This window comes from Musa acuminata, chromosome BXJ1-9 (genome assembly GCF_036884655.1).
Source record: "Musa acuminata AAA Group cultivar baxijiao chromosome BXJ1-9, Cavendish_Baxijiao_AAA, whole genome shotgun sequence".
Lineage (NCBI taxonomy): Eukaryota > Viridiplantae > Streptophyta > Magnoliopsida > Zingiberales > Musaceae > Musa > Musa acuminata.
The window spans coordinates 900,996-913,923 of record NC_088335.1 but is presented as its reverse complement, the minus strand read 5'-3'; the positions used below and the strand labels follow the sequence as shown (position 1 = coordinate 913,923).

Genomic DNA, 12,928 nt, shown 5'->3' with positions numbered 1-12,928 from the left:
TACAAAATAGACAGTTGATATATCAAGCTTAGTTCATATACAAATGGTCTAACATGCATGGACATCATCATACTAACATGAACTAGAACATAGTGTTGATAAACAGAGAAAAAAGCATGCATCAAAGTTATCCAAAAAAGAACAAAACATGATAACTTTGACGTCGCAGAACAGTGGTCTACTTGTTGGTGACTCAGACCTTCGAGGAGGTTGATACGGATGATAGAAGCTCTTCGTCCTCAGCAAACAATTGGAGGTTTTTGGTCTTCAACAGAAACTCCACAGCATCTTCCTCAAAGTCTAACAAGCAGCCCAACCTAATCAGCTCAGAGAGTGCAGCAATCTGATCAGACATTTCAAACAACAGGCCCTGTGATATTACATCTGCAAAAAATGTGGCGAATTCGATGCTGCCTCTCTTTCTCTTTGAACCATCGATGCTCTGTACGAACAACTTAGCATTGTCCTTCTCCCAGAGAAACATTTTGCTAGCCTTCACAATCAAATTCTTGCCTGTGGCGAGTGACAACTTGTAGCTTACCGTAATGGGTTCATCCAGCTCCAAAACTTGTAAATTCCACAGGTTATTAACAATGCGATGCCTTTCAGCAGAACTTGTAGTTAAAGAAGCATCACAGAGAAATGCAAGAACGATCCTGAGCAACCCATCTTTCGACACCAGAGATCCTGGATCAACTTCCCTAACAATGGCGCCTTCTGCTGTGAAGGACTCATCTTTTTCTACAGCCTCCGAAATTGTTCTGACACCAATACTGATATAGATCTTGTTCAAATTTGCTCTAGACAGTGCAGGAGTGCTAGTTGAAGGATACCATATGAAAATTGCTTCATCAGAACACTTGTCGAACAGATCCTTCAGCAAGAGGTCATCGGGAATGAATACATCTTGCTTGTTGGACAGCATTATCTCATTATTCTTTTGCACTGGAAGCTTTGATATGCAGCCCAGTAGCAGCTTCTCTGTCTTAGCATTCCAGTGCTTTGCAATGAACTCCCAGAAAGCAGAACATTGCAAGACTGTCGGGTGGTGCAGTGAAGCTTCCCATGAGCACCAGAGTTTGCAGTAATCCTGAATATTTGGACCATGCCGAACCCCAAGAATCGTGGTAAAGAATCCAAGAAGTTTTGTCTCATAATACTTGTCCAAAACATAGAGTTGGGAGCCAAACATATGATTTTTATCGTAAAGTATGCAACTGCTAGAACTCACCCATTGGCCACCACCACTTCCACTTGGGATCCATATCCAATCTGCAGCTTCATTTTCTGGCTCCCATTTAAATTCACTCAAGTGCATGTAAACTCTGGAGACTGCCGTAATATCAGAATGAAATTTGATATGACGTGCAATTAACAAGCATCCGCCAGTGGCATCCACAATCACTCCAATTTCTTTAAGTTGATTCTTGTAGGATGTAATCTCTGAGCCATAAAATTCATTATCAATGAAGGGCCCATCTTCCCTTTGTAAACCCCACTTTGGATCAAAGAGGAGACACTCTCCTGGAGATTTGTAGCCCGTAGTGGTCTTTAGCCAACTCTTGCTTATTATGCTTTTCATGAACTCATTAGGAAGAACCTCCATTTTCCCTTTCAGATTGTGGATGCACTTCAGCAAGGAAAGAACATTTGCCCGGGTGATGACTGAAGGATTTTTGGGAATGCGAATACCCTTTATAACAAATTCTGCCCCCCTTTTGAAATCCACCACAACACCAAAATCCTTGAGCTCATTTTTGTAATTGTAAATTTCATTAGAGTGACCATAGAATGAAGAATTGCCATCAATGAGGGGAAGACTGGCTATCGATGAGATGGACTCCCACTCTGTATCTAGTAGGATCGAATCCTTGGGAGATCTGAAGCCCAGCCTGGTATGCAACCATTTCTCATGATGGGTAAAGGCCAAAAGATCAGTTGGAAATTTACTACCCATCTTTCTGTAACATGCTAGTAAAGCAAGAACATTTTTGCTTGTAACAGATGAAGAAGCTATGAGTTGTTTCAGTTGGGTAGCAATAACTTTGGATAGATCATCAATATCGACACCAACTCCTATTTTCTTCAGCTCTTCTTTATATGACCTGATTCTGCTGCCATAGAACCCCTCATCAATTATTGGCACACCATTGACCATGTTTAGAAGACACACTTCTGAAGTAACCAGAAAAGATTCACTTGGTGTTTTGTAGCCAAGATGGGTCTTCAACCATTTCATCTGCCTTGTCTTTTCTATGAGCTTATCAGGGGCACGAGCATGTTGAATACACTTGAGTATGAAAATAGTAGCATGAGAAGATGTAAGACTTGTAGGCATTTTAAAATTATCAACCACTAGCTGGTAATTTTTGTTAAACCCAACTAAAACTCCAAGTAAATCAAGTTCAGTCTTGTAATCAATAATTTCCTCACCATAAAAGTTAGTATCTATTAAGGGGAGACTACTAACTTGTGATGCAATTGTCCATTCTGAATCAAGCAGTATGGATTCTGATGGGGTCTTGTAACCATGGGAAGTCTGTAAACATCTACCGTCTTTGACGCTCTGAATCAAAGACTCAGGCGACAACTGCTTCTCTCTCAAGTATCTGATCAACCTCAGCAATGAATAAACATTTCCTCTGGTCAAGATGGAGTGAGCCGCTAAATCCGTGAGATGCTTGCCAATATATTTTGATGCCTGCTGAAATTCAAATCTGACACCGATTTCTTTAAGTTCTTCAGTGTAATCCCATATATTTTTTCCATAAAATTCTTGGTTGATTAATGGTATGTCAACGAGGACTGAGGAAATTTGTAGTAAATTTCCCCATTCTGAGCTCGGAAGGAATGACTCAGAAGGTGGCTTGTAACCAATAGATGTCTTCAACCAACTTCCAGTTCTAATGCAGTTCAGAAAGTTCTGCAGTTTGTTAATTCCTTTGGATCTTATATTTCGAATCCATTCAAGTAGCAAGAATGCATTTTCCTTTGTCAAAGGAGAGTAGACAGTAGTAAATGCAGCATCTGGAGGATAAACATAAGGGACATCTGAGGCCTTTACGTGACTTTGTAGGAAGTGCAAGATCTGTCCTTCAGATGTATAGGTGCCAGCAAACGCCCCTGGCGACAAGTACTCTGTGCACAATACAACGTAACGTTCTGCTCTCCATGGATTTGAACCCAATAATCCTGCCCACTTGCTCACTTTAGCTGGCATGAGCACCTGTGTCCTTTGAACAGTCACATGCCCATAGTCATCTACAATCGGCAGGGAAGAACACAACTGTCCGATGCACCAATCGGAAGCATAATCATTGATAAGAGAGTGATATAGGAAGTGAGTGAATGCAATTACAAGCCTTCTATCAGTCAGTGCTTTTACCACCTTTGATCCATAGTCTTCAACACTAACAAGCTGCAGATTCACAGACTCCTGAAGCCAATCAAGAACTCCTCTAGACACTCTTAGAGCTTTTTGTGTGCTTTGAGGCATAAAACATAGATTTGAGGCAGACATCAACTCTTGGTTCCACTTGATAAGCCAAGAGATGGAATCATCATCTTGTGCAATACATAATCTCTGGCAGCCATTTGTTGCCTTCCGTACGCTCAACAAAGAAACACAGCCACTGGCATCAAGAGATTTCAGGAGTGGCAAGTCAATAAAACAATTGTTCCAATTGTGAGCAATGAAATGCAGTAGGACCACATAAATATCATCAGGCACTTCCTTTGCAAGATTAGAACACTCAATAAACTTTCCATACCATGCTTTTTCAACGTACTCCACCCCCAGAAAGCCCAACACTTGATCATACTCTTCGTTATCAAAATAAGAGTTCACAATATACCTTCCATGCGAATGGAGGCTCCGTATATCTACCCCAAACTTCTGTGCTTTGATCAGCACATTCCAAAAGGCTGGAATCAGCCGGCTAACCTCACTGGGCTTACAAAATATCCTTTGAGAAGTGTAGGGTTCACATGGTATGATATGCTCAGCAGCCACCTTTTCTTTAATGGACAGCCTCACTGAATCCAGCTGTGGGATAGAGGAGCTCTTCACTGGAATGAAATTAAACAGGTAAGGAACAGAAAATGAGGGTGCATCATCTGCTCCTTTAACCAGTGTAACAAAAGCATTTATAAATGCAGATGGTACACAGCTAAGAATCCCTTGGTTCCATGGGCTATCTAAAAGTATGGACTCCCTTGATGAAACTAAAAGGAAATCAGCCTGAATTATGAATGAAAAACCAGTCACCATCTCGGTGGGAAGAAAGGAGAATATTCCAGACAATTTCATCCCTCGATTCAATCGTCTTCCAGAGGGAAAAGCCAGAGTAATTACACATTCCTCAACTTCCATCCTCTTCTTCACAATGCTTTCGGGCTTAACAGGGAACTTTTGCTTCCACATGTAGTAGGAGCATGCTTCTTCATCATTTTTGTCAACCTCATGAGCGGCAAGATGAAGGGTGTATGATTCGGCATTCAAGTTCTTTCTCATCTGGTAATTAGCTTCACTTGATATAGAGATTTGACTGACAGTGTTAAGCTTTGGATCATCATTGTCTTCCCTCACAGATAGTTGTCTAACTTTAGAAAGGAATAGTAGGACCTCTGGATGTAAACTTGACAATTGTTTTTTTACGGTCGACTCCTTCTCACTCTTCAAAGGCAAGATTATAGTAGTTGAAGGAAGGCTTTTTGAGGAACCATATATATTTTGTATGTCAGAGAGGTTTGGGTTCGACTCAACCCACTCAGGTACGATGTAACCTAGGTTGCAGTCGGGTGATGGTTCTTCATTGAACCTTATCTGATACCCATTGCTGAAGATGTGGGGTTTGCTGGAGATCAGAAACACACTTTTAAAGCCTATGCCTGTAAGTTCATTACAAAAACACTTTTAGAATCAATGTTTTCCTGAAAAAGATTATAGTCATCAAACTAATGTAGTTACAGTATCAAATTTAGTTTAGCACTAATTCTAATACACAGTGCCAAAACTGTCTAGCAGGAAAATAACCAGTATGAAGAATTGGTAAATGTACTTCATTAAGGCAATAAGGAGTACATTTATTTCATTTCACAGAAAGAAAATTTTATTCATTTCCAAATTAAACATGTTGAACGAAACAGGCTCCCATTAGCATGAAGAAAGACGATCTGATCTAAGTTAACTCACATTATAAACAACCAGATTCTTAAGTTTCAACACTGGATCTCATGCATGAATAAATTTCAGGCAGTTATCCAAATAAATGTGATGCAGAATCTAGCTTTAAGAGATCCTACAAATTCTTTACCCTTTGGTTTCAAAGTCACTTACCATCACCATAATTAATGGTATATCATAGGTTTAAATTGGTTAAGCTAATAATGAATGCCTTCCTAACATCTTGGTTCAAAAATTCTTGTTGTTCTGGAACTGAATTTTCCTAGGCATAATGGCTTTTATTTGTTATATCCTCAAATAAAAGGGTTTTGAGAACTATTTCTTTCACATACTTGCCCTTTGTCAGAAAGGAAACCCAGATAGATCAAATTAAATTTTGCCATATTACTATGTCAACTTTGTGTAGTGTATGCAAGATCAAAATTGACACTGAAGAACAATGACAAACATATCCAAGATTCTGTTTATTTCTGCAGATTAGCTTGAGAGGTGAATGTGGAACCAAGAAAAATAGCAAACTTTACTTCTAGTCTTCTACAGATGAGATGCTGAATAAAAATACTGGTTCAGCATTGTAATCAAGTGAGACATAGTTTTTTTCTGATTCCCCTTTCAATTTGATGCAATTCATAACTTTGCCTTCATGCAAATGATTAACCAAAATCACCTTTGAGGGGCACTTGGATGTGTATTATGGTTAACCATGAAATAACAGATACATAGTGCTGCCCAGATAACTGACCAGATCATGTCTTCTGCATATAGTTTTGTGAGCCCACCTTTCTACAACATAATAATCGATTGGCATGATAAAGTTGAAGATCATACCTTTCTCTCCTATGTAACCAAGGTGTCGCCTCCCTTTCTTTGTGGACTTACCAATCCTACAAATAGAATCTATGTTTGCTGGGGAGAATCCTATCTCATTGTTGAAGAGAAGAAGAGTTGAGCTGGCACCAGTCATTGTGATATCTTTGGATGTAATAACGAACTCCAGGGATGGAGTGACTCCCTCTTTGTACTTGTTATCCTCTGCATTCTGTTGAAACAAATTGATGCATAAAGTTAGATTGAACATGGTAAGTATGCATTTTTACAACAATAGAGAAGTAGTCATCTTGATGTTGATAATACCAGTCTTTAAGTATTCAGAACTTAAGAGAGAAAAAAAAAAGGTAAATATTCAAATTGTTATTGATAGAATGAAATAATTTTGATCTCTCAAACAATCACAGCAGACTGCTATATTTTCTGAAATGTCATCCAGGATTCGAATTCGATTACAAGATGCACCTTACAAGCTAATTTTGCAGCTTAAATATTTATAATAAAAAAGAATTTTAGCCAGCCTTTTTTCAACGATATTCTTTTACAAAAAGCTAGCAATGAGTGTTACAAATTGATAGTTAACTGTAGTTGCAATTTAATAAAATTAGTTTGTTTCATATGTTATACATGTGGTGATTCTTTAATTAGCATTTGTCTAAATCATCAAAGAAAAGTATGCATTTTAAATTAATTGAATTACGTTAAAAAGAAACTGTAGGTTTAAAAGAAGATTGACACAATTTTCTTAGCTATTCATGTATGAGAATGGCCAATTAGGTATCCATTATTTATTAGGTCATATGATGAAAAAATTTTATTTATTTTCTAAAACATCTATTTCAATAATTTTTGTTTTAACAGAAAAAAAATCCAGAATTGGTATTGACATTTAATATCTGAACTCTCTAAGTATTCCATAATAGTTCATTATTACCAATTTGAAATTTTCTTGGTTTACTTGGTTTTTGAAGATCATCCTTCTATTCTCTTTTTACTACGAACTCTTCTTAACAAATTTAAGCAACTTTGACCATAGAATAAATGAGATAAAAATGAGATATCAAAGCTTGACTACTTAAATAAATAGAAATTTCAAGAATTATTAAATTTGTAATTTATCCACAAATCATATGATATAAAATTATAAATAAGTTATGTACAAATTTTCTAAAAAGAGCCCAAGTTCTTAATTTTTCCCGTAGAGTGCCCTTTCTTGCTTTATAACTATATGTAGATAACCCCTTATTTTCTAAAAGATGATATTACCCCTACTATATGTCTCGTCGATCGTCACCTTCACCTACAAACCCTCTTCCTCGTCCCCCACAGTGTCACCATCGGGCAATGGCAAGGCCGAGGGTTCTAAGGAGGAGAGAAGGGACAACTGATGGAGAAGAAGCAAAGGTTCTTCTCAATGCCAAGGGAAGAAGTGGTCAGGAGGCCATCATCAACGAGGGCGATGTCAAAGAGCGCACAACAAGGCATGGCAATGCTATCACCAACTTGATGGGGAGTTGATGGTGCCACGATCCAATAAACTAGCTCTGCTAATAGAGGAGCTGAATCCCAGGATAGCATAGGGACAAGACGTATGAGGGTGGGGGCAGTGGGTGAAAGGCAAACTCTCATGAGCACGATCCGGCTCGACCCACTTCCTCATCCCCCACCTTGACAACGTCAGGCAATGAGGGGACTCATGGTGAAGTGGAGGCAGCCATGCAAAGGCGGTGGGCGACAACGAGGGTGGAGGCGACCACAACAAGGTGGCATGGCGACGAAGCAATGGGGTGGATAAGACCACAACATGTTGGAGGCCAAGGGTAATCTTATGTTTTAGCCAAAAAAAGAAGCAGTCTATGTGAAAAAGTAGAATCTTGGGACTTTTTTCAAGAATTTGCACATAAGTTATTTTATTTAATATCATTATTATTTAATTGATAAGCATATGCACTGTTTGCTTTATAGATAAAAACTTTAATGCGATTATAGATGCATATATTTTGACATCATAATTCCTATGATTGGAACAATACCAACATTACTTAGGGTGATACATTTGGATGAGTCAAGAAAATAATTAAAGAGCAAAAAAAATAATAATAGCAATTCATTAGAAATGAAATATTAGATTAAATTTTCAAAAAAAGTAAAGGTACTATATGTTAACCAACTCTTATCTTCATATTTCAATATATTATTACTTTAAAAATAAAATTAAAATATAAAAGGTCAATAAAATAATAGAGAATTATCCATCATAAGGGCACCACTCTCATACTAGGCCTTGGGGAGTATTTCTCGTTGCAACTCAATTGTAACTTATTCAAGCAGCAAGATTTGGCCTTAACCTTCTTTTTTCCCTTCGACTGAAAAGAAGTCATAAGGGCCTTAAGAACCTACCTCCACTATAAACACTCCATTTTCGGATGATGTCCATCATACAAAAGACATTTATTAGACTTCAAGATGTTCCTTCTAGATTTATATCCTACCTACCTGAGCCCCTTTCTTTATCGTGTCCTTCCACTCAAAAGATTTTGGAAAGCCCTTCTCTGCTTCGTACTTCTTCTCAAAAATCTCTATAAAGAAGTTTGTAAGCCATTCCATTGTTCTACCTCGATGATTGCACTTGCCAACTTGCAGACATTTCAACGGTGCAACTCTTGTCGAGCTCACACTTCAACTTGTCAAGGAAGCAAACAAGTTTGTCTAGAGAATGCTTCACACACTCCTGATCAATCAAGGTTTGGCGGAATTGCCTTAACTGTAGAGTAACGAATTCTCTATTCTATATCATGATCTAATTTTACAAAATCCTCATTACGAATTCCCAAGTATTAATGTGACTCATCAACCTTGTTGCAATTGTCTTAACTATAGCTTGAGAAAAGATTCGTTCAGTATCAAGCTAAGAGATACAAGTGGACAAGAATTATAGTTTATCATTGGAAATAGTAAAGATGCATAATTATATGCATGCATTAAAATATTACGAGCATCAACATCCATATAAAAAACCAAGGGTTGCCATTTCAGTTATCGGACCCATGTCCATCCATGGTTGGATCGTTACAATTCCCACCAATTTCAACGGTACCACCAGAACACATTGATACTGTGATACTATTGGATAGCGAGAGTGGCAAAGAAAGAAGGAAGAGGAAGAGGAAGAAGAAGGAAGAAGAGAAAAAAGAGGAGGAAACGGATATACCGAAGTGGGTGGCAAGCATGCGAGCTACACATGAGGGCACCAATAGGTGGTGGGTGTCTAGGAAGCGACGGGTGAAGATATCCCAAAATAAATTATATTACATTCGACCCAGGTTCATACTAGATTCAAAGAGAATAATGTGAATGACTAGACACCCTTATTCCGGCTCATATTCCCTAGGAGTGGCTTATCTTGGTGTAGAATCTGTAGATATCCCTATTTTGATTAAAGTTCTTACAAGGAGTGATCGTATTCTGTTTACATGAGCTGGTTGATAATTCAGTCCTCTTATTCTGAATTTTTTCCACCATGACTAAGATTGTTCTGCCCAACCCTTACAACAAGTAACATTGGGGCTGGACAGGAATGCAACTAAATTGCTTTATATTAACCCAAATTATGACATGATTGGACTGAAATTGAGCAATGCTGGACCAGACCGTATGCTAGCTGCCCAAGGTAATTTGGGTCTAGAACAGGATTGGGCTGGTTCAAATCTGACATAGTTTATTTTGCGATGATCTAAACATAACTAGTGATCATGCAGAAGCACTTGGCATGCTCACTGCTGATCTAAATTATATTGCACACTTGGAGCACATTGGAGTATGACAAGATGGTCTATTTTTATTTGACATGACTGACTGAACTAAATAAGCTGGTGGTTGAGCCTGACTCGAGTCCACTAAATTAAAGGAGAATATGAGTTGGTCAATATGAGAATAGTCTAGCCTAGCCAAGTTTAATTGAGTTTGGCATAGGTTTACCTGAACAAGATTGTTTGACCTTTGCTTTTGGTCTAAGCTGGAATTTGAATTTACTGGGTTTTATGATCAATCCAAGCTTGGTTAGATGGTTTTCCTGATCTAACTCAGTTAAGTTTGAGTTTAATCGGTCGAACCCACGGGACTAAAGATTTGGTTTAAGGACAGGCCCATCTGTAAATGTTTCTAGGTTAACTATTTATATTAGGATGATTAAGATTACTAAATGCTGACCATTGGTCACCTAATCAGAATGGAACTTATACCATTAGATTCCAATTCTGTTGGCTAAATATACATAATTGCTTATTAATCATGTAATTCAAATCATCAATATGAATCAATAAGAGTTCTCAAATCTTAACCAATGTGCTTGCATGTATTAGCTTCATATACTTATTACCGAAACTGCGTGATTCTACCACCTTTCTGGAGGAAGACTGGGGAATTGCCGATCAAATAATATCCATCTTAACTTTTGGCCTTCTGATACATGTTGGACTCTAACTAGAAAACATTTGACTTGCTTTTGGGGTTCCATCTTAATCTCCTACGTGACGTGATGAGTTAAATCTCAATCATCCTCTGGACATGACTGCAGTAAGTGGTTTAGAACTCGATCGATGCGATGAGACGGAGTCTTTGATTTGAGTTGAACAATCCACATGCAGTGGCCACAGCATGTGACCGAAGTCAGTGCAGCATATGCAATGGATCTCAACGTTTTATACCGAATTCATCCTATCCATTCTGAGCGCTGCTATGACAGCGAAAAGACTAAGCACCAAGAAAATGTTTAGCGCAACCTTAAAAAAGGAAAACAGAGGCAAAAAATTAAAGAACAGTCGAAATTTCTCTGAAAAAGGGGCAATATGTTGAAGCAAAGTTTGTTTCCATCAAGTAAAGCACACATATATGCAGCATCAAGAAGCAGTGGAGTATGAGAGAACAATTGTGCATAAGGACATCACAAGCATCACACACAGTGTGCATCGAGAGACAATACAAGGAAGGATATAAACACTGTAGGTATGAAGTCATATGTATATATGTGGATAGAGATATGTTCGAAGGATGAATACGACCTGAATAAGCTCCATGAGAAAGTGGACATCCTTGGAGTAGAGCTCCTCGGAGAGGTAGCTGACGGCCTGATGGATGTCTTCTGCCAAGGGGTTCTTCTCCTCTCTCCCGATGTAGTATCTCTCCCTCCTGATCCTCTCGATGTGGTCGCGGGGACCGGTCGACGCAGCAGCCATGGCGGAACTCGATGGCAGCTCCTTTCTCCGGCACAACCCACGACGGAAGAGTTAAGAAGAAGGAAAAAAGGCATGTACGGAAGCTTTGCTCAGATTCTTACTTACCGATCAAGAAAGGGAGGAGGAGAGGAAGAGACGGAGAGAGAGACAGAGGAAACAAAGGCGGGAGCCGAAAGGGCGAGCTTAAAGTTACCGTCGGTGGACGGAAAGATGCGAAAGCTCCTCTGCTGGACGTAAGGCGGAGGAGGGGTGCAACGAGTGCGCCATTTTCCATTATTCGCCCAAATTACATATATGTCCCTCCGAAGCTTAGTAATTTTCATATTTACCCCTCCATCCAAATAAAACATTTTTTTTCTAATTACAAAAGAGTAAAACGAAGATTTGTATATAAACATATATATATATATATATATATATATATATATATATATATATATATATTACCATTAATTTATTTACAAACCTTTGTTATGAGTATTAAATAACTCGTCGGCGATGATATGCTCAAACTTACCTCGATTAAGAACGTTCTCTTATTGATGGATGAAGCAAAAAAATGTTGAGTGCGAAAGAAGTCGATCGAAATATCACAATGCCAACGCTTAGAGGCGAAGTCATGCACTGTCTGTGAATCGCGGCAAGTACATCCGTGGAAATGCTTTATGAATGGAGAGGAGACAGAGAGGAATGGAAGATAAAGGATACCACAAAAGCTAATCGACAAACAGGAAGAAGAAAGAGCAAAGGAAGCTGCAATAGCAACGCACATTAGCGTGTTCTCATCTTTCTTCTTCTTCTTCTTCTTCTTTTCTTTTTTCTCCTTTTACATTACTTACAGATGATAAAAGCAAAGAGAAAGAAAAGTTAATTGTTTAACTTGGGGAGCATTTATTTTCTTTTAGCTTTGTTTTTGGAATTCCACACTATCTATCTTAATGGTCGATTACTTCTTTAAACGAATCATAAAAAGAATTACAAAAGTAAAAAACTAATATAGGAAATATAATCGAGACGACGAATAAGAGAGAAAAGATCGATCGACAAGTATGGACTTCATTGTTACATTTGTTACTAACTCATGCCTCCGATTAATATTGTTACCTTAAAGACTCTCATGCCTCGAAAATTCCTAGAAGAACAGAATTGATCATTAAGGAAGATATTTCTGCTTTTATTTAGTATTACTGATTTCCATATTCATTATTGTGAAGCTTATGATGATTATTAGTCACAATATTTTTTTCGTTAATATCTAGCTTCATTGTCAGTGATAGTTTTCGGGTAGTCATTGGTGATTTCACACCAACAATGAGTGTGATAACATCGGTGCAACACAAACACATTTCTTGTGATGTTGCAAAGATGTTCCGGCTGATGTCCATCAATTTTATGTGACAATTACATGCTCTAACTAATCGGTGAAAGAAAACTTGATCATTATGAATGAATGCGATGATAAGGTATATTTTCGGCTCAGGTCACGTCACGATCAATGTCACGCCGCGCTATAACCAAGTCACCAGGAGAAGCACCCCCACGCGTCGAGTCAGAATCCGTACAAAGGCATTGCTCGGTGCGTCCCATCCCGAAAAGCTCGGGGCGGCACCGTATGACATCGTTCTATGCATCTCGAGACGACGGTCTCATAAAGGTACTATCTCACCCCTCGAGGATCAGT

At 38.4% G+C, this 12,928-nt stretch overlaps 1 protein-coding gene across 1 annotated transcript; it reads right to left on the bottom strand.

Annotated features, from left to right (window-relative positions):
- Positions 1-11,570, bottom strand: LOC135592292 (uncharacterized). The gene is made up of 3 exons (XM_065081671.1): positions 11,074-11,570; positions 6,014-6,224; positions 1-4,890 (listed from the first exon to the last, which is right to left on the bottom strand). The coding sequence occupies exons 1-3, from the start codon at positions 11,245-11,247 to the stop codon at positions 194-196; spliced, it is 5,082 nt and encodes a 1,693-aa protein (XP_064937743.1). The 5' UTR covers positions 11,248-11,570; the 3' UTR covers positions 1-193.
- Between the last annotated feature and the right edge of the window lie 1,358 nt (positions 11,571-12,928).